General features: G+C 46.8%; 7 protein-coding genes across 7 annotated transcripts; 4 read left to right on the forward strand and 3 right to left on the reverse strand.

Moving 5' to 3' along the window:
• Positions 1-297: 297 nt before the first annotated feature.
• Positions 298-1685, forward strand: N7483_007320 (uncharacterized protein; the record flags this gene model as incomplete). Its single annotated transcript, XM_057090757.1, has 5 exons — positions 298-310; positions 397-464; positions 526-535; positions 593-679; positions 745-1685. The coding sequence occupies 5 exons, from the start codon at positions 298-300 to the stop codon at positions 1683-1685; spliced, it is 1119 nt and encodes a 372-aa protein (XP_056945498.1).
• A 257-nt stretch (positions 1686-1942) lies between these two features.
• Positions 1943-3076, reverse strand: N7483_007321 (uncharacterized protein; the record flags this gene model as incomplete). Its single annotated transcript, XM_057090758.1, has 1 exon — positions 1943-3076. The coding sequence occupies one exon, from the start codon at positions 3074-3076 to the stop codon at positions 1943-1945; it is 1134 nt and encodes a 377-aa protein (XP_056945499.1).
• A 5051-nt stretch (positions 3077-8127) lies between these two features.
• On the forward strand, positions 8128-8454 carry N7483_007322 (uncharacterized protein; the record flags this gene model as incomplete). The annotated part of the gene is made up of 1 exon (XM_057090759.1): positions 8128-8454. One exon carries the CDS (start codon positions 8128-8130, stop codon positions 8452-8454), a length of 327 nt encoding a protein of 108 aa, XP_056945500.1.
• A 1840-nt stretch (positions 8455-10294) lies between these two features.
• Positions 10295-12641, reverse strand: N7483_007323 (phosphoribomutase PRM15; the record flags this gene model as incomplete). The annotated part of the gene is made up of 10 exons (XM_057090760.1): positions 10295-10455; positions 10557-11233; positions 11281-11570; positions 11620-11800; positions 11874-11883; positions 11934-11952; positions 12009-12328; positions 12389-12467; positions 12529-12573; positions 12627-12641. 10 exons carry the CDS (start codon positions 12639-12641, stop codon positions 10295-10297), a joined length of 1797 nt encoding a protein of 598 aa, XP_056945501.1.
• Positions 12642-13072: 431 nt separating this feature from the next.
• Positions 13073-14818, forward strand: N7483_007324 (fatty acid desaturase; the record flags this gene model as incomplete). Its single annotated transcript, XM_057090761.1, has 2 exons — positions 13073-13275; positions 13345-14818. The coding sequence occupies 2 exons, from the start codon at positions 13073-13075 to the stop codon at positions 14816-14818; spliced, it is 1677 nt and encodes a 558-aa protein (XP_056945502.1).
• Positions 14819-15088: 270 nt separating this feature from the next.
• On the reverse strand, positions 15089-17167 carry N7483_007325 (ASCC2 family CUE domain-containing protein; the record flags this gene model as incomplete). The annotated part of the gene is made up of 1 exon (XM_057090762.1): positions 15089-17167. The coding sequence occupies one exon, from the start codon at positions 17165-17167 to the stop codon at positions 15089-15091; it is 2079 nt and encodes a 692-aa protein (XP_056945503.1).
• A 351-nt stretch (positions 17168-17518) lies between these two features.
• Positions 17519-18131, forward strand: S10a (40S ribosomal protein uS10; the record flags this gene model as incomplete). Its single annotated transcript, XM_057090763.1, has 3 exons — positions 17519-17560; positions 17733-17956; positions 18047-18131. 3 exons carry the CDS (start codon positions 17519-17521, stop codon positions 18129-18131), a joined length of 351 nt encoding a protein of 116 aa, XP_056945504.1.
• Positions 18132-18554: the final 423 nt, after the last annotated feature.

The raw sequence follows: 18554 nt of genomic DNA on the forward strand, positions 1-18554 counted from the left end.
GAAAAGAAAGAAAATAATGGGATAATGGTCATGTACATAATAGATACCTGGGATATACCCCCGAGCATTTTCAATGGCGTCAAAAATCTAGAAATATAGATTCTGCGGCATGGAAGCTTCCTGAAGACCGGCAGTAAATCTTTCCCCACCATTAGAGCTTCTCTTCTCACTCTCACACTCTTCCCTCCTCCACCTTTAATTCCGATCTTCCCTTCTCCCAAACTCCATCATCTCCACTTTTTTTTCTCTTTTCAACCTTCTTTCTTTCGTCTCTTGCCACATCCTTAACTTTCAATCATGGCTGACTCCCGTACGTCTTTCAATGCGGGGTCCATTCCCCGATCTACCCGCTGAAATGCAAGAGATTGACGGACGCGCTAACCACTCAGATGATAGAACGCTCTCGAGTCTTTTTTGACATTCAAATCGGTGACCAGAAGGCCGGTCGCGTTGCATTTGAACTGGTAAGTTTTATGATTGGCTATAGGCGCATACCTGCAGTAACTAACTCGACTCCTTGCACAGTTCAATGATGGTACGACGTGAATTATCCCTTGCGCCACCCACTATATACTAACGCTGTGACCATTAGTCGTTCCCAAGACCGCAGACAACTTCCGTTCTCTCTGCACTGGTGAGAAGGGTATTGGTCAACAGGGCAAGCCATTGACTTACAAGGGTATGTATTTTACCCCTCTTAACCCCGCAGTTGTCATAGCGGCAACCTGTTAACCAAGGCGACAGGCTCAATCTTCCACCGTGTGATCAAGCAGTTCATGATCCAGGGTGGTGACTTCACAGCATTCAACGGTACTGGCGGCGAATCCATCTACGGCGAGAAATTCCCCGACGAGAACTTTGATCTTAAGCATGACCGTCCCTTCCTCCTCTCCATGGCCAACTCCGGTCCCGGTACCAACGGCAGTCAGTTCTTCGTTACTACTGTCCCTACCCCTCACCTTGATGGAAAGCACGTTGTTTTCGGTGAGGTGATCAATGGAAAGAGCATTGTTCGCAAGATCGAGAACATGAAGACCAACTCCGACAAGCCTGAGGTTACTGTGACTGTGGCGGACTGTGGTGAATTCAAGGGCGAGGAATATGAGAACGCCAACAAGCGCATCCAGGACTCGACCGGTGACCCATACGAGGACTTCCCCGAGGATTTCCCACTTGATGATCTGACTGCGCCTTTGGCTTTCAAGATCGCAACAGAGCTGAAGGGATTCGGAAATGCTGCCTTCAAGTCGGGTGAGCTTGCGCTGGGTATTGACAAGTACCAGAAGGGCCTGCGCTACCTGAATGAGTTCCCCGAGCCTGGTGACAATGACTCCAAGGAGCTTGGTGAGCAGATGAAGGCAGTGCGTTTCACTCTCCACTCTAACTCCTCCTTGCTGGCTGGCAAGCTTGCGCACTACCGCGATGCCCAGAAATGGGCCACCTTCGCTTTGGGAGTTGCGGACAGTGCCAAGGCTAAGGATGCCGACAGGGCTAAGGTGCACTACCGTCGCGCGGTTGCTCACATTGGCCAGCGTGAGGAGGATAAGGCTCTCGAGGACCTCAAGCAGGCTCTTGCTCTCGCCCCCGGTGATGTGGCTATCACCAATGAGATCACCAAGGTTAACAAGGCAGTTAAGAGCCGCGAGGCTAAGGACAAGGCTGCTGCTCAGAAGTTCTTCTCTTAGATGTGTTCTGAGAATGCTTGCGCTGTCTTCCCAATATGATTCACGACGTATTTGCGGTTCCTTCAACGATGCATGATGTATGATAAACTTCGTCATTCCGCATGGCTATCTTGCTGGCATTTCCATTGCTGCCATCAATACAAATAGTATACAAGAGCATTCCGTGGGGTGAAATTCCTATTGCGCCTGGTTCAGTCTGTATCTGAAGGTATCTTGTGTAGTGCACAGGTCGTCAAATAGAACATGTAGCAGATCTCCTATTTACCACGCATATGTGGCCAACTCATAAGGTAATGATAGCTTCCTGTCCCACTTAATCCAGAAAGCGACCGCCTATCAGAGTTATACAAAACCCTCAGCTTAGCCAACTCATACGACAGTATAAGCCGACAAACAAACACGGAGGCCATGAATCGGCCAAGAACTGCAACGCCATCCCGAGCTGAAATAAACAACATACTCGAAAACGCTAGTGTCCCCAAAATAACATGACAAGTCGCACATAGAGACAAAATGCATGACATCAACAAAGACCAAACATTATCCCGCTTCAGCACAACTCTCTGCGGTAAACAACCCTCGGAATACCCGACCAACATCCACTTGAACCAACCATTATAAGTATAAGAATCATCACTCTCAACCTGAAACTCCTCTTGTACATGTCGCGCTCTAATTCGCAACGCTACAGCCGCCATAACATGTACAATAGGCGTGAAGAACGCCCAAATCAAAATAAGGTAAGTATACCCCGGCGCAAATGCCATGATAGTATCATGACCAAGCGCATACCCCAGCGTAGCGACATTAGCAACAGCCGCAAACACCATAACATGTTCGAAAACTGAGATCATCGCCTCGATATGGAATGGGAAGAACGTAGGTATCATCCCTCCTTCACGAGGTTTAAGACTCTCTAACGGATCCCGATGCTCAAACGGTCTCATTGAGATCACAGATGTAGATCCAGCTGCGAGTGCGAGCGCTAAGATCGGTCGGTTTCCGACGACTGTTAGGATGGATGTCTCGTCGAGGTTTGAGCCTAGTGCGGCGAGCATAACGGGTGCGAGTCCGAGTAACACGTTGGCGCTTGCCATGTTGCTTTTCATGAATTCGGGACAGACTTCCATGAGACAGTTTACTAGTGGAACGACTAGTTCTTCTGTTTTTGTGGGACCGGCGCCGAACCATTTGGTTTGCTCGTGCATGTATGTGTGGTTTCCATGCTGGGTTTTGTACCAGTCGTATTCTGAGGAACACTTTTCACTGATTAGGCGTTTGAATATGAAGCCGTATTCGGGGTACCAGTGTTCGAATAAATCTCTGCTTGCGAGGACGGGGGTGAGGAGGGTAAGGAAGAGGAGGAGTGGTGTTATAGTGAGAGACTTCATAGTATCAGAGTGTGCGGTTTTTAATGGAAGTGAGGCAGGTCATGCTCTTGCGGTTCAAGGCTTTGCTTATTTCGCGTAGGAAACGCGATTATAAGTGACTTTATGGAATCTTCTTCCATCTGAATAGATATTATGGGAGGGACACGGAGTTCAAGAACTAAAGATAGAATATCGCATGGTGGCTGTCCAGGATTCATGAAGATCTTGATCACGATCGTTGGCTGAGACCCCTAGGGCTGATAATTATTTTGGGTTATGGCCCGTAGTGAGACACGCATTAGTGCTTATATCCCAGTCTTGTATTCAAATATCCTGATATTCGGAGGGAGTAACGACCAACGACGATGCTTCAAGTCCGGAATCTTTCTGCAAAGCCAGAGCCAATAGAGGACTGCATCGGGCTTAGGATGGCTGATATTTCGCGGACGCTAGAGCGGAATAAAGCAGGTCACCGAATCCTTTGAGGATACCATGATTTTATTAGTCGGCTATCAAGTCCTTGGGAATTCAGCTGAATCTACCCCAGATTCATTGGTTCCAAGGTTGTTTTCAGTGATAACATGCATAATTTCAAATTTTCCCGCCCACACCTCATGCACGTCTGAGGGGTGCTTTGACATCGAAAACCAAGTTTCGAGTTCATATTTTCGAGTATTGATGTGGCTGCATCGTTGTTTCCAATCAGTTGGTATCAGCCCCCATTTTTTGGACCACGGTCCTTCTCGGTGTCTATCGTGGAGTTCGCGGTAGATTCAAATGTTAAAAAGAAAGAACAAAAAGAACATTCAGTAGGGCCCCGGCTGATAATCACATTCAAGTGGATTTATCTCAATAACATTTGAATGCGTTCTTGGTCGTGTCTCACCTGGGCAGCCCTGGAGGTAATTCAGATTCGATGAGCTCCCGAGGTCGAGATATATTCCAAGGTTATGGAACACCAACACCAACATTCAGTTAACATTTGAACTACTCAAGTGCTACTACTACCTACTACTTCAAGTTGTAAACCTTATAATCCTTCAACCTCATTGAAGTTCTTCAACTTGAATTTGACATTATGAATCGTCCAAGTCATCCTCCATTCTATTCCATCATGATTTGATCAGGTGTAGAGAGTAACTTCTACCTAGGTAGGTTATAATAACTCCGACTCAGGGGACCCTTCACGCAGGGAAATTGTTTATCTCCGCATCCCACCAACTACCGACAGACTCTCCGATAAAGCGTTGATTAGCGCGTAAAAATATCTGATCTGAATTACAGAGCTGAGACCCTTCAAATACCGGACGCTTTTGTGGCATCGCATCGCAGTAATAGAGAGGGGGGGTTGAATATGATTATTACTGGTTGGCTCAAAAGCCATGCATAAATCTAGACTGCGCCGCATCAGCGTGAGTGGAGGGGCCAAACCCACCTCGTAAATTTCTATATTAATATTCAAGCACTTCAAATGTTGAGTCCATACATACTATTTACTACTTGAGTAGTAGCCCAGTCCTGCAGATTTGAAGTATCTTTGGTCAATGATCACTTCAATGTTCGGAATTCCCACTATAGCTTCGACATCTAGAAGGTTGTGCGGGAGTATTGGAACTAGGTAGTATTAATGTATGAACCTTGATACCAGTCAAGCTACATCTAAGCACAATTAAACACTCGGCCATACAATATGAAGAAGAGTTCGAAGGAATGAATGCTCATTTGAAGATGTGAATTGATTAATGACTGAGTGTATGTTGTCTAGAAGGCTGTAAGGTGGAGATGGGATAGCCCTAATGTGCTTGTGTGGGAAGTGCACCAGCCTTGATACTTCATATCAGCATGATGAATGGTACAAAAAGGTATCAACATTTGATGCAAGATACAAAATAAAAGGTACAAAATAGAATAACAAAGAAAGGTATGTCAACCTTCAAGGTTTTCTCTTTTTTTTGGTGTGCACTCGGAGCTTCCTCCCCGCTGTGCGTTGTATGCCCTGCAGATTGTGCCACCCCCTGCATGTCGTAGATGTTTATACACTTGGAGCTTCTTCTCCCCTGTGTGTCGTCGTCCCTGCAGATTGTGCCACCACCTGCATGTCGAATCGAAGGAGGGAGGGCGTCGGAGGAAGGAGGGAGGGGGCTGTTGATCAAGCAGCCAAGAGGTGGGATGTGGCAGGGATTGATTGTAAGAGTGGCTATAGGAATGTTAGCAGATGGTAGTTAGATGGTTGGGTTGTGATGACTGACGTGACCCGTCCACGAATCCAGATATAAATGTTCAATGATGAACCAAACCTTGGAAGTATACATCAATGGAGTGTAATGTGTGGATGTGGATGTATGAAGTGTTCCAAAGTTGAGCAAGGTCAACATGAAGAAATGTTTGAAGGATGTGAAGTGTTGTTAGACAACATGATGTTGATGGAAGTGTGCCAGCCTGTATGGACTTGTGTGGGATATGTCAACATGTGTTGGTCTGTTATGATGCAACATGGTGTGGGTAGAAGTGTGTCGATCTGTGTTGGTATGTTGTGACTCAACATGGTGGAGATGTAAGATTGTGTTGACATGTGTTGATGGATTGTTGTGTTGACTTGTGTTGGTAGAGGGACGTGTCAGGTAAACAAGACAACGTGATGTGATGTGATGTCAACAGAATGGAAACGCGTCAGGCTGAGCCATATAGAGAATCATGGCAATGGTAAGCACACAGATGAAGCAACAAGATGTTCAAGCATGTTGTTGATCAGGCAACATGCTGAACCTTGGAGCTGATATCAGAAGTGTGTGTGTGTGTGTGTGTGTGTGTGTGTGTGTGTTTGTTTGTTTGTTTGAAGGAAAGTCTGAAGAGAGGATTTGGAAGAAGAGGAGAGTTGGAAGAAGGAAGAGGTTTGAAATGGGGAGAGATCTCATTAATTTATACCCTGGGGGAGGACCCAAGATCACAAATGCCCTAAGATCACGCAGAGACAGCGAGCCGAGAGATTGATCTGGCGTCGCCAATCGCAACACAGCCATTTCGCTATCACAAACAATGTTTGCTCGCTTCCAGATCTTTTCCTTCGAATCAACCAATAGAACGTCAGGATCAGAGGATCGTAATTCCAAAGCTCCCTAACCTAAATCACAGCGAGTGCGTGATCCTGATACTATCAGAATGCTTGATCCGAGGTTTATTCGCCAGATCTAGCATGCTGATTCTGGATGAGCCCACATCTGGCTTGAATACTACAATAGCACACTCCATTATTGTATTTTTGAAGTCCTAGCTTTAATCCCTAAATCCCTAAATCCCTAAATCCCTGAATCCCTGAACTATTCCTGAACTATCCCTGAACTATACTACTAGGGTACGTGTGCAAGTTTGTCTTTTACTATATAGACTAGAATTCCTTTACTACTACTTGGGCACTGGAAGTTTGTTGACCGTTCAGCATTATTATAGTTCAAATTTTGATCTCTTTGAGCTTACATTTAGCTAATACTTTGATTTTTCTTGCTTATCAACATGTGTAACTTCTAAGGTGATGCAGCCATTAGCCTACCCCTTTAGGTACACATCTTTGTATCATATAGATACATCTATAGGGACACCTGTAGTTACGCCTATAGGTATTTACATAAATGGAGGAGTATCCAGCTGAGTACCTACATAGGTATGTAAACATAAGTGTTTGATCAAGTTTTAGCCTTGTCGCGATATAGGGCGTCCATTTGACAGAGCTTCATACATAGCCAGGTACATGACTTTCCAATTTTCTGGATACATATAGCGCTGCGCTTTGCGCGGTGCTAGGCATTTTCTAATTACCGGCTTACAGAGGCACCGTATTGGCGCTTTGCACAATTACCAATTGGTCAAATGAGGCGGCGTTGAAGACGTAGAGAATTTATCCGGAATATTAGTATGTATGTTTTCGTGAAATGGAGCAGAGTGCTTAAGACTTATGGTACCTAGTATTGCCAAATATCTATAATCGAGCTACGACTTCCAAGTTTATGCCAGTGACTGATATTCTTACTGAAGAGGTAACCACCTAAGCCGCCATTTACTCCTCATCTTCTGAGCGCTTTTCTATTATCCTCAAGTGCTTCACAGAAATCTACATCTCTCTTCTTTCTACCTTACACCCATTGCCTTCCGAGCGTTTCAACATTTGAAGCTTTCTATTATGCTTCACACACGTCCGTATCTCTCTTCTTTCCACTTTTCACATATCTCTCTCTTCTATTTTACATATCTTTCATCTTTCTATCTTCTCTTTATTATCTTCCAAGTATTTTAAGCTTTCTGTTATGCTTCGTACACGTCTATATCTCTATTCTTTCCACTTTTCACATATATCTTCTTTCTACTTTACACATCTCTCTTCCCCAACTTTTTACTTATTGCCTTCCAGGCGTTTCAACATTTAAAGCTTTCTGTTATGCTTCACACGTCAGCATCTCCACTCTTCACATATCTCTTCTTTCTACTTTCCACTCGTCATCTTATCTTCAACATGACTCATCTACAAGTGTAAGGTCTGTACTAACTCAGTGATACATTAAGCGTCCCAGAATACTAATATCCATAATAGACAGGCCGATACCCCGGGCTGGACCGTGTGTCCGGCTGCAATTATGCCTATCATTCCAGCAGGCATACCACTTGCAACACTTCCCCGAGCTTCTGGACACAAAGTATCTTCAGATTCAAATACTGCTCAGCCAAGAAACATGATCGGTTCGAATGGAAGGCATTGAAGCATCTCTCAACCATGCAGCCCCAACGGAAGCTACAGATACGTGCCAGACGTAACTATCGGCCCGGAAGACTTTCTTCATGATGACCATAACAAGCTGGAAGCAACAGTTTGTTTCATGGTTGGGGAGATTAAAAAGGGCGAAGCTGCTTGCTTGAACTACCACTTGGGATAAGGACCATTCCCATTTTGTGTAGTGGTCCCAGGGTGTCCACATTTTCTTGACTGCGCCAAATGTCACTTTGGAAAGAAGTCTAACAAAATCCCATGCCAATTTGGTCGCTCGAAAGAGTCATCTAGTGAGCATGAAAATACTGATCTCGAGATGAATCCTGATACCCTTAGCGGGTTACAGAAACTCCTAAAAGACCATGAGAATGCCGAGAAAGATATCCTTGACGTGAAAAAGCACCATGATCTGCTAAAGGGGAATTTTGCGATGTTTGTGCAAGTTGGAATCAACGATCGAATCATCGCTCAGGCTGATGAGGTCTCGGAAGCAAGGGAGAAGATTGCTGAAAAAGAGACTGAGCTAGGAGAGGTGGTCAAGAAGATCAAGGCGGCTGTAAAGTCAGGGGAAGAAAAGGCTGTGAAGGAGGGCCGAAAGAAAGCTAAGACCATTCGGCCTATCCCTGAGGAACGTCTGATCTAGCCTGTTCCTCGACTTTGCGTTCTAATTTGGATTCCAAGAAATTCAGCTTATTTTTGAAACTAAAATTCTCATGCTTAGTGCGCATGCCACCTAGGTAGTCTTATTCTAAAACTGTAAGAGCGGGCAATGGTGTATGTACAATCCCACCTGGTCTTCTAGTATAGTGCAGTAGCCCTGCAGCAGCTCTTCGCCACATTTTTGAGGCTTTACAATCAATGAATGCCACTTCTTAGCCCACACTAGACTTTAACACTGCTGAAAGCAAACAGGTCTTACCCACAGAGTACTATTGATCAAGTCATGCTTTTTCTAGTAAAATGGATCGAATTTCTATGGCGACGGATCTGCATCAAGATATATTGTGACAGGAAAATAGCAATAAAAACAGGATTGATAAAGTAAAACATGACGGAAAGCACGGTAAAAGTCATGTCTCGGAAATATACAATCATCAGTGTGCCCTTCTTCTCCCTCTCTGGGCGGCTCGATGAGCTACCATGACAACCGGTAGAGGCGGTCCGTATACCCATCTTGCTTGCCGTTGTTGGTTGCTGGGAATACTTTCGTTGCCATGAACAGCTTGTTTTTTGGGTTGTGGATTCCCATGGAGAGAACAGGTAGCGGAATGAACATGACGAGATGGGCTTGGTGCAGGTACAGGTACAGCTGGTTCTCTAAAAGGACAATGAGTTTGTCCCTGAGGCAGGGAATGAGGATGGTGATCATGGTTTCTGAGCTTCTCTCTCAAGTTTGCTCCATGCATATGCCGAGCTGGGGCATCTTGTTTTCGCCCTCTATTAGTGGTCTCTTTGTCGATACTGGAGGATCTAGCCTCACGGTGGTGGCCTGGACTATGTCTGTGATCCATCGGTTCTCGCGGTCCTCTCCAACCAGGGCCAGAATTGGCATGGATCGGTTGCGTCATGTGTACTGGATTCTGGACTTCGTGATGAGGGGAGCGCTGCTCTTGCGCTAGACCGCGAGCTCTATTATTGCTTCTATAAACATGTCAATACTGAAGGGCGGTTGGTTGGGCCTGAGATTTCAGATTCTTACGAGTGCATGTTCGGAGCATTGTGTGAGTGGATATGTCCCCGATAGGCCGGATGGCATTGCTTCAAGTTCGGGTTTGCCTTATGCGGACTTCTATGCTTCTCGGTTGGTCCTCCAGCAGGGCGAGGGGCTTCATTGTCACAAAGTGTACGAGAGTTATCGCTTGAACTGGCGGCGCTTTTCTTTCCGTGACTGCAAATGTGATGCTGACTTGAGCAGCATGCCGGTCTCCTGGGGAGCTCGTGGAAATGAGCTGAGCCCAGAGGTTGGGGGCTGTGACGAGGACAGGGTCGACGAGACATTGTCTCGTGCTTCCACGACAAGTTTCAGATTTGGATATAAAACTCCTTCAAGTTGGGACCTTGGAACTCGGAGGGTAGACAAGGTGTCGGATATACCATCCACTGGTGGTGCTCTGAGCATTCCTCGGGGATGTAGTCCTTCTTATTTCATTGGGAAGTCCTCCAAACAACCTTGAGGACCAAGTAGGAGTCATACCACACGTGTAACACTGCATATAGTTTGATTTTGAAATAAACCATTTCGTTCAAACCTCAGGACAGTCAAAGAATAATGCGACTTTCAGTTACTTGGAAGAGATACTAATGTTTTGACATGCACGGGGGTCTGCATTTCGAGTTACACTAAACGGGCAATTTGTTCGACTTTTAGCGTCACTACAACTCTCATGCCAAGGCTAGCTACTTGATTACATGCAGGGAGACTTCTCATCTGGAATAGCATTCATGCACTTTATTTTTGGACCTTTTAAACAAACATTCATGGGCTATTCTAGTTCAAGAACGTGGCCTGACGATGTTGGAAACTTGCGGTCGTAAGTCATGGTAGGGGTGTAAACCTGAACCCAGTTATTCAAAATCGTCTTGAACACCTGACAGACAGCGTTGACAGCATCTTCACACGAGGCGCCACAGCTTTCGATGTAGACTAGAGGGCAAACGTTAGTCGGTTTCGAAATGGCTTGATAAAGCCGTGCGGATACCCAATTGGGGAGAATGCGAGGAGGCGTTGGGGTTGGTGAGACCTACATTTGACCTTTGGCTCAGTGCCCGATCCTCTGATGGTGAAACGCACACCTCCTTCCAACCACAGAGTCAGCATCTGGCTACTAGGGTCTTCGGGTAGATCGGGCTTATTGTCAGGTGTTGCAGAGTCGTATCCTTCAGTCATATCTCTCCAACGGAGAATTTTGAATGATCCAAACTCCATGTTAGCAAGGAAGGGTCCACTGCGAATTCCACGGAACAGCTCCAGAGTCAGAGCTGGATTGGGTGACCGGAAGTAATTGTTCAAGGTCTCATGGTGTCCATATTGGGCAAAAAGTTGCTGGAGCTTTGCGTGAGCTGTCAGGCCCTGGGATTTCCACTTTGCGTATGCTGCTAAAAAGACTGCCGCGGCGGTAATTCCGTCTTTATCGTAGCATACCGAAGAAAACATGTAGCCGAGCGCCTCTTCGTAAGCAAATGGGACATGCTTGCCGGTTTTCTCAAGATCTCGAGCTACGTTCCCCATCCATTTGAAGCCAGTCAGTGTTTCTTGGAACTGTGCACCCTCAGATACTGCCATTTTTTCAATCATGCTGCTGGATACAGCTGTGGTAAGAAAAGTGGCAGTGGAAAGATTATTTGTGGCTTTCAAGGACTCAAGAATATGAGACGCTAGCAAGACACCGGCATGATTTCCCGTAAAAAGGAACCATCGATCACTGTACACGTCAGTAACTTTTTGTTTAACAAGACAGAGGAGACTAACTTGACTTTTTCCGCTGCCGCAAATCGATCCGCATCTGGGTCATTGGCAATGATCAAGGTTCTTCCTTCTTTATCTGCTGTTTCCATGGCAAGATCGAGGGCCCCCGACTCTTCGGGGTTGGGAAACTTAACTGTAGGAAATTCGGGATCCGGTGCTATTTGGAGAGGCACAGACACGATGTTGTCGACTCCAAGTGAACTACATAGCTCCGGGAGTACTAGGCCTCCAACACCATGGAGAGGGGTGTACACGAATGGGCTGAAGGGCCTCCAATCAGTCACGGTAGACCTCTTTTGACAAGTCAGTCATTTTCTGTTAAGAGCGAGAAATGAAACAAACCGCGAAGTCTTGGACTTTAGTCTCATAAGGACCGACGAGGTTCTGAAAGGCGTCGAAATGCAAAATATCGCATGGGAGTAATTCCTTCCAAGCATTTTGCCATGGCTCCAGATTTTCACGGATCGATTGCGCTATGCCCTCGTCTTCGGGTCGGTTGATCTGTGCTCCATTGCTCGAATAGCTGAATCAAGGAGTCAGCACATGCGCATCCTCCGTACCCTCCTGCGATAAAGCTTTCTATTTTAAGAACTTACACCTTGTATCCTATTTTCGAGTTAGTAAATTGAGTTTGACTGTGAAAAAGTGCTACATACCGTTATCTTGTGGGGGATTCTTCAAGTTCGCTTGTTAGCATTGCATACCCTCGAAGTAAACTCTTTTTCACATACATGGCTTGCAGTCACCATCACACCCGCAGTCGCTTTGAAGTAGTTGATTCCAAATGGAACCATTGGTGTGGGCGAGGTTTCTGTAAAGAAGTAAACTGGGATATCCAACGCAAGGAAGGCATTCGCAGCAAGCTCCGCAAATCTACGAGAGTTATGGCGCGCATCATGACCGATCACAACACCCTTGACCGCATCCTCTGGGCGTGTAGTTTTGATGTATTTGGCCAGTCCCTGAGATGCTTGAATCACCGTCAAGCAATTCATATTAGAGAATCCTGCGGCCATTCGGCCGCGTAAGCCCGCGGTTCCAAACTCGATGCCTAAAGTAAATGGACAAATCCTTCAGCCACTAAGCATATAAAAATCTCAACTCAACATACGCTTCTGGAGACATAGTTCTAGCTCTTTAACGGCACTGGCGTCTTGCAGGTTCCGTATTTCCGCTCGAGTCGTTGGATCCTATATCCGAACGGGTAAGACAACGATCAGGCCACAGACAACCCGCTGAAGGATCTCACACCTGGTCCCACTGAAACCATGTCTGGACTAGAGAAGAAAGAGAATCCTATATTGGTTAGATTAAGTGGAAATATCGGGGCTGTTCACACAATGAATCACCTGGGAAGCCATCATGCGAGTGTTCTTTAAGTCCTGTATGTTGTTGTAGTTCTAGGCCTATCTGCCTTCTCTGCTATTATACTCGAAGTATTGAGCAGTAAGAGAAGAGTCACACTGAACAGACACGAGGAATATGTAGAAGTTGTATGCACGTTAGCTATGCCTGAGTTATGATAGGCAAGTCAACCTTGAAGTGTAATCACGGGAAGTTGCGTACTCCGTTAGACCGCGGCCGATCTCTCCCCGCTTGTTGATCCACCTCCTTCATACACATTTCTCACTTCTGCCTGGTCTGGATCCTTCATTTCCTGTCTTCTTAATTTTCAGTATTCAAGCGCTTTTTAAAAGACTACAGCTCGTACAATGGTCTAAATTTGCTTTGTTTTTTCTGAGCTCCTCAAATAAACACTTCTCTACCTTTCCCCATCTCACCGCATCGTCTCACAATGGAGAAATCCACACCCCGACCGCCCCGGAAGGACTCTCTGTTGAGTCGCCGATACATTGAAGGACTGATCGCAGAAGGGAAACATGTTTTTATCTTTGAGGACCGCGTTCTCAAGGTGGATGCTTTTATCCAATTTCACCCTGGCGGAGAAAAGGCGATCAAGCATATGGTAGGCAGGGATGCCACAGATGAGATCAACGCGTATGTTCTAGTTTCTTACTACAGACGCATTGCCCTTGGTCTTTTGACTAATTTATCATTCTCCCTCAGGTTGCACTCGAGATATGCCCGCGATCTTATGGCCAAGTACCAAATCGGACGAATCGAAGGAGTCTGGACAAACTTCCTCCCGCCAATTCAAGGCGGCAAGTTTCGTCTTCATACAGAGGATGCTTGCTCAAGCGAGGAGGATCTGATGAGCCAGGACAATACCAGTCAAGAAGGATCTCTGCCCCCATCACCGATCTTTGATGCGGTCGACGCGAAATCAACGACCCGCCGAAGGAAGTACTCAAATCCAGATACCGCCCCTTCCACGCCCCCGGAGAAAGCATCGCAACACAGACCAGCATTCCTCGATGCCCGAACAAAGGAGGAGGTCATTTTCGATACCGCAAAATATCCGTCGCTGGACCAGGCAAACCAGGAAAGCATCAAAGCCAAATACCGCGCGCTGAATGAGCGTATGCCAGCCGAAGGACTGTTCGATTGCAACTACTCAGCGTATATGGTTGAAAGCTGCCGATACAGTCTCTTTGCGGTCTTATTCTATGTATTTCTCCGTCTGGGTTGGTGGGCGACCTCTGCTTTCTGGCTTGGGTGCTTATGGCACCAGCTTGTTTTTACTGCCCATGATGCTGGTCATATGGGTATCACACACAATTTCCATGTAGACACGGTAATTGGAATCATCATTGCAGACTTCATCGGCGGATTGAGTCTGGGTTGGTGGAAACGCAGCCACAATGTCCATCACATTGTCACCAATGCGCCTGAGCACGACCCTGACATCGAACACATGCCTTTCTTCGCTATCACACACCGCTTCTTCGATAGTCTTGACAGTACCTACTACGACCGTAACATGACCTTCGATGCTGTATCAAAGGTTATGCTCAAGATCCAAAACTACTCATACTACCCTATTATGGCGCTAGCTCGCTTCAATCTTACCCGGTTGAGCTGGGAGTATCTACTGAAGGGTCAAGCCCCGCAGAAAGGAATGGCCTGGTGGCACGTTTGGCTAGAGTATGCAGGTCAGATCTTCTTCTGGTACTGGTACGGCTATATTGTCCTGTATCAAACGCTGCCTGACTGGAACAGCCGGCTCGTCTTCTTGTTGATCTCTCATGTTATCCCTTCGCCGCTGCATGTCCAGATCACCCTATCTCACTTCGCCATGTCCACGGCTGATATGGGTGTCCATGAATCATTCCCTCAGAAGATGCTGCGAACTACGATGGATGTTGACTGCCCTACGTGGTTGGACTTCTTCCATGGTGGTCTCCAATTCCAGGCCATCCACCACCTTTACCCTCGCATGCCTCGCCATAATTTGCGACAGGCCCAGAAGTACGTTTTGGAATTCTGTAAGGAGACGGGTATTCCCTATGCCCTCTTTACCTTTTATGATGGTAACAAGGAGGTCATCAGTCGACTAGGCGATGTGGCCAAGCAACTTCGACTTATGGAAGAATGCCGCAAGTCGGTTGCTGCCGAGGGCGTGTTTTCGCATCATCATTAACGTTAGATTTTTGTTCAGTCACATATGTGCTTATAGGCAGGCCTTTTGAATAAGCGGAAGAGATGGTATTAGATAGTGTTACTTCTTTACCCAGGAACCACCAGGTGTGGATATCTATATTAATGAATGAAATGTACAATCCCATTTATGCGTTTTTTATAAATCTAAATGAATCTATGAACAATGAACATTCGCTGCTAAGGTTCCGACTAATGAAGATGCTGGAAATTCTCATCTTTACCGGATGAATCATGCAAACTCTGACAACATTCAACCAGGCAGCCCACCACCTCGCGCGATCTTCTTAGCTCGTTGCTGGCGTCGATTATGGTTAGCCCTGCTGGCCTTATTCTCCTCCTTCCTCCTATTAGCCGCAGGGTTACTCTGCTGTCCTTGATCCCCAGGCTGGGACGGACCACCTCCACGCCCTCGCCCACCACGGCCCCGTCCACCTCTACCTCTTCCGCGACCTCCACGAGCGGCAAAGCCACCAGAAGACTCATCCGCAGAGTCATCATCATCTCCAGCTTTCGGCTTCCGATACGAAGTAGGAGCCAAGTTAGGCTGATTCAAAGATCCAGAGCCACCAGTACCACCCGCATCAACAGCAAGTTGACCCTCAAGTCTAGCAAGACGTTTAGGGTCCCTCGTAAGCATAACCGCCCAGCCCTCGATAGCCTCATCCATCATATCAGTCTCCCGCTTAAGTTGCGCACGAGGCTGCGAGCGACGCGTAACAGCATCCCGAGCAAAGATTGCCGGGTTAGTCTTGTACGCGCGGAACAGCACCATATCAAGGTTATCTCCTGTAGGCGCACGCTGGTTTCGGGAGTCGGCATCTGCGTCGGCGTCTGTACCTGCTGCTCCGCTATCGATGGTACCGCCCACATCTGCGGCATCGTAGGTATCGTCGCGCTCATCGTCGTCTGAATCAAATGTTGCCAGGGCAGATAGAATGGCTGCTTTGTTGGTTTCGTGTTGACTGCGATCTGCGAGGACTTCGTCGGCTGTAAGGTCTGGGTCTGCACGGCCGAAGCGTAATTTGCCCTTTGCTTTTTCTGAGAGGCTGAGCTCGGCGATGTCGATGTCCTTGTCGAAGATATTCTTGCGTGCTGGGATGGGGTCCAGGGGTGGTGAAGGGTGTGCCATGGGTGCGAGATGGTCATGCTGCGGTTCTGCTTGGGGTGGCAGTTGCTCTGAACGATCCAGAAGTTGAAGTTCGGCGGGGAGTGAGTCGTCTAAGAGGTGGGCGACTACGGTTTCTGGGTTGTCGTTGTAGACATCTAGTAGTCGCACGACAAATGCGGAACCAAGGTCTGGGAAGAGGTCTTGTACTTGAGAGACAAGAGACATCTTGTGTGCGTGAAGCTCCTGTGGGACATGTAGACCTGATGACGGTGCTTTTCCCTTGTCTATCTTCTTCCTCCTCTGGTAGCGGTGGTGCAGATGTTTTGATTCTATTTGATAAACGCGGAGACTGTTCAGGAGGTCTTCTCCTCGTCTTTGAGGGTGGGTTTGGAGGTAATTTTCGAGTTTTTGCAGCATGTCAGAGCTGCAAATGAGATCCGACAATATTGTTGCTTCGCTTTCCTTTTTTGATGAACCTAGTCCAGCGGCGGCCTTGAGGCTGAAGAGCTGATCGAGTAACAAAGATAGGTTTGTCGAGGGCTCCTTCAACAATGAGACGAGGCCAACGTAGAGGTTTGCGACGAGAATTCTGCGCAGCTCATCCTGGGTCTTGAGTGGCAGGTAGACTTCTGCTAATGTGTCTAGAAAGTCTGAGCCTGCCATTAAGACATGGCCGGAAGGTGGCAAGACCGAAGCCAAGATCGTCAGACGTCGAATATCTGAGAGGACACCAGCAGACTTGGATGATATTGGCGAAGATAATTGTTCAATTATAAATGTTTTGGCTGATTCTATGCTGGATGATATCTTTTCATGATGCATGTCCCATATTTCTGATAATGTCGTCTTTAATGCCGTGCTTGACGGATAGCAAGAGCATATATTTCCAAGCAGTCTCCAGTTGAATAGCTCCACTGAAGTATTGAATGCAATGAGCATGTATCGTCGTGCTGTCAAGAAACATAGCTTGCGAAGCTGTCGAGCTTTAGGTCCATGATGTAAACCTTGATCTCCTTCTGCGGCATATTGATAGAAAGATTCCAAGAAAGAGACAGCTGAGAGGTCTTCTATAGCTGAAGCTTCAAACTTCTTATCTGTGACATTCAATCGAATGCCTAGTAACATCATCCATGCATCCAAGCAGGCATCCCAATCAGCTGATGGGATAGTCCTCCGGACTGCGGGGGAAGGTACCGGAGCAAGTGGCGGAAATCCCGCCATTGTAAATGCAGCCAAGTGAAACTTGAAACCTGAATGAAGCTGTTCCACGAGAAGCTGAAAATTGAAAGAGAAAACAAATAACAGAAAAAACAATAAAGCTAACAGGGATCCTCACTGCAAGTAATGTAGATTGAACTGCATTTGGTCCCCGACTCTGATGGATGACTCAGCAATATTCCCAATTCAGGTTAGCGTGGTGATAACCGAACGTGCCAAGGCTTTTCCCACTAAAAATGTTCGCTTTTCTCGCTCCATACCCACAATCTCCATCGGCCATCATCACCTTACCGAACGAAGTTCAGGTCTTGATTGGCAATTAGTCTCTTTCATCAATTCAAACAAAAAATCAAGATGTCTTTCCAGAAGCCAGAGAAGGAGTTCGGCGAGGGCCCTGTACGTGAAATCTCATCCTCAATCGCATCGCACTATCAGTTGATAGCCATCTCCCTCCCCGCCGTCGCAATGTGCATTGTGCATTGCGCCGTGGTTGGAAGGACGAAAAACACACAATCCCACCATGGGACTTGACGGTCATCCTTTTTACATTTGCTAATTCCCCTTATAGAAGGTCCACAAGATCCGTATCACCCTCACCTCCCGCAAGGTTGCCTCCCTCGAGAAGGTCTGCCAGGAGCTGATCGACCGTGCTCGCTCCAAGTCCCTGCAGGTCAAGGGCCCTGTCCGTCTTCCCACCAAGACTCTGCAGATCTCTACCCGCAAGACCCCCAACGGTGAGGGTTCCAAGACCTGGGACAAGTTCGAGATGCGCATCCACAAGCGTCTCATTGAGTGAGTTTTCCCCGTATCTATGTACTTGGCATATCGCGCATTGCGCTGTATGTCTATATTATGTTGAATATGCAGCTAACGTTTAATCAGCCTGCTCGCCCCCACCGAGACCGTCAAGCAGATCATCATCAACATCGAGGCCGGTGTTGAGGTTGAGGTCACCATTGCTGCTTAAATGCACTACCTTCGGTAGAACAAACAATGGTTCAGGGAGGGTCTTTGGACTGGCTACTTGTTGAAAACGAGCCTTCTTTGGAGGATTGGAAATATGGGATAGTTGGTCGTTCGTTGTGAGCCTGAGAAGGTCTTCATAGCGGATACCCGTTACACCTGATATAAAAAAATGGAAACATCTTGATAAAACTCTTCCTCTTCTTGTAATTTTTAGGTACACTGGAGACCTCATTCTTATTGTCGTGTAGCATTGCCGTAGCATTTGCAGTAATTGCTAACAAACTCCGAATGCACCTATTGACTGACTGGCTAGCTCGCAGAGCTCAAACAAAATCACGCTGCTTCGTATAAAAGTACACATCAGAAACATTGAACCGAAAGCCATAACACATTTCAAATCCATGCAATTTCTCAAGAAGAAATT

Source organism: Penicillium malachiteum (genome assembly GCF_028827825.1).
Source record: "Penicillium malachiteum strain IBT 17515 chromosome Unknown utg000003l:1.0-4950554.0:1.0-4952489.0, whole genome shotgun sequence".
NCBI lineage: Eukaryota > Fungi > Ascomycota > Eurotiomycetes > Eurotiales > Aspergillaceae > Penicillium > Penicillium malachiteum.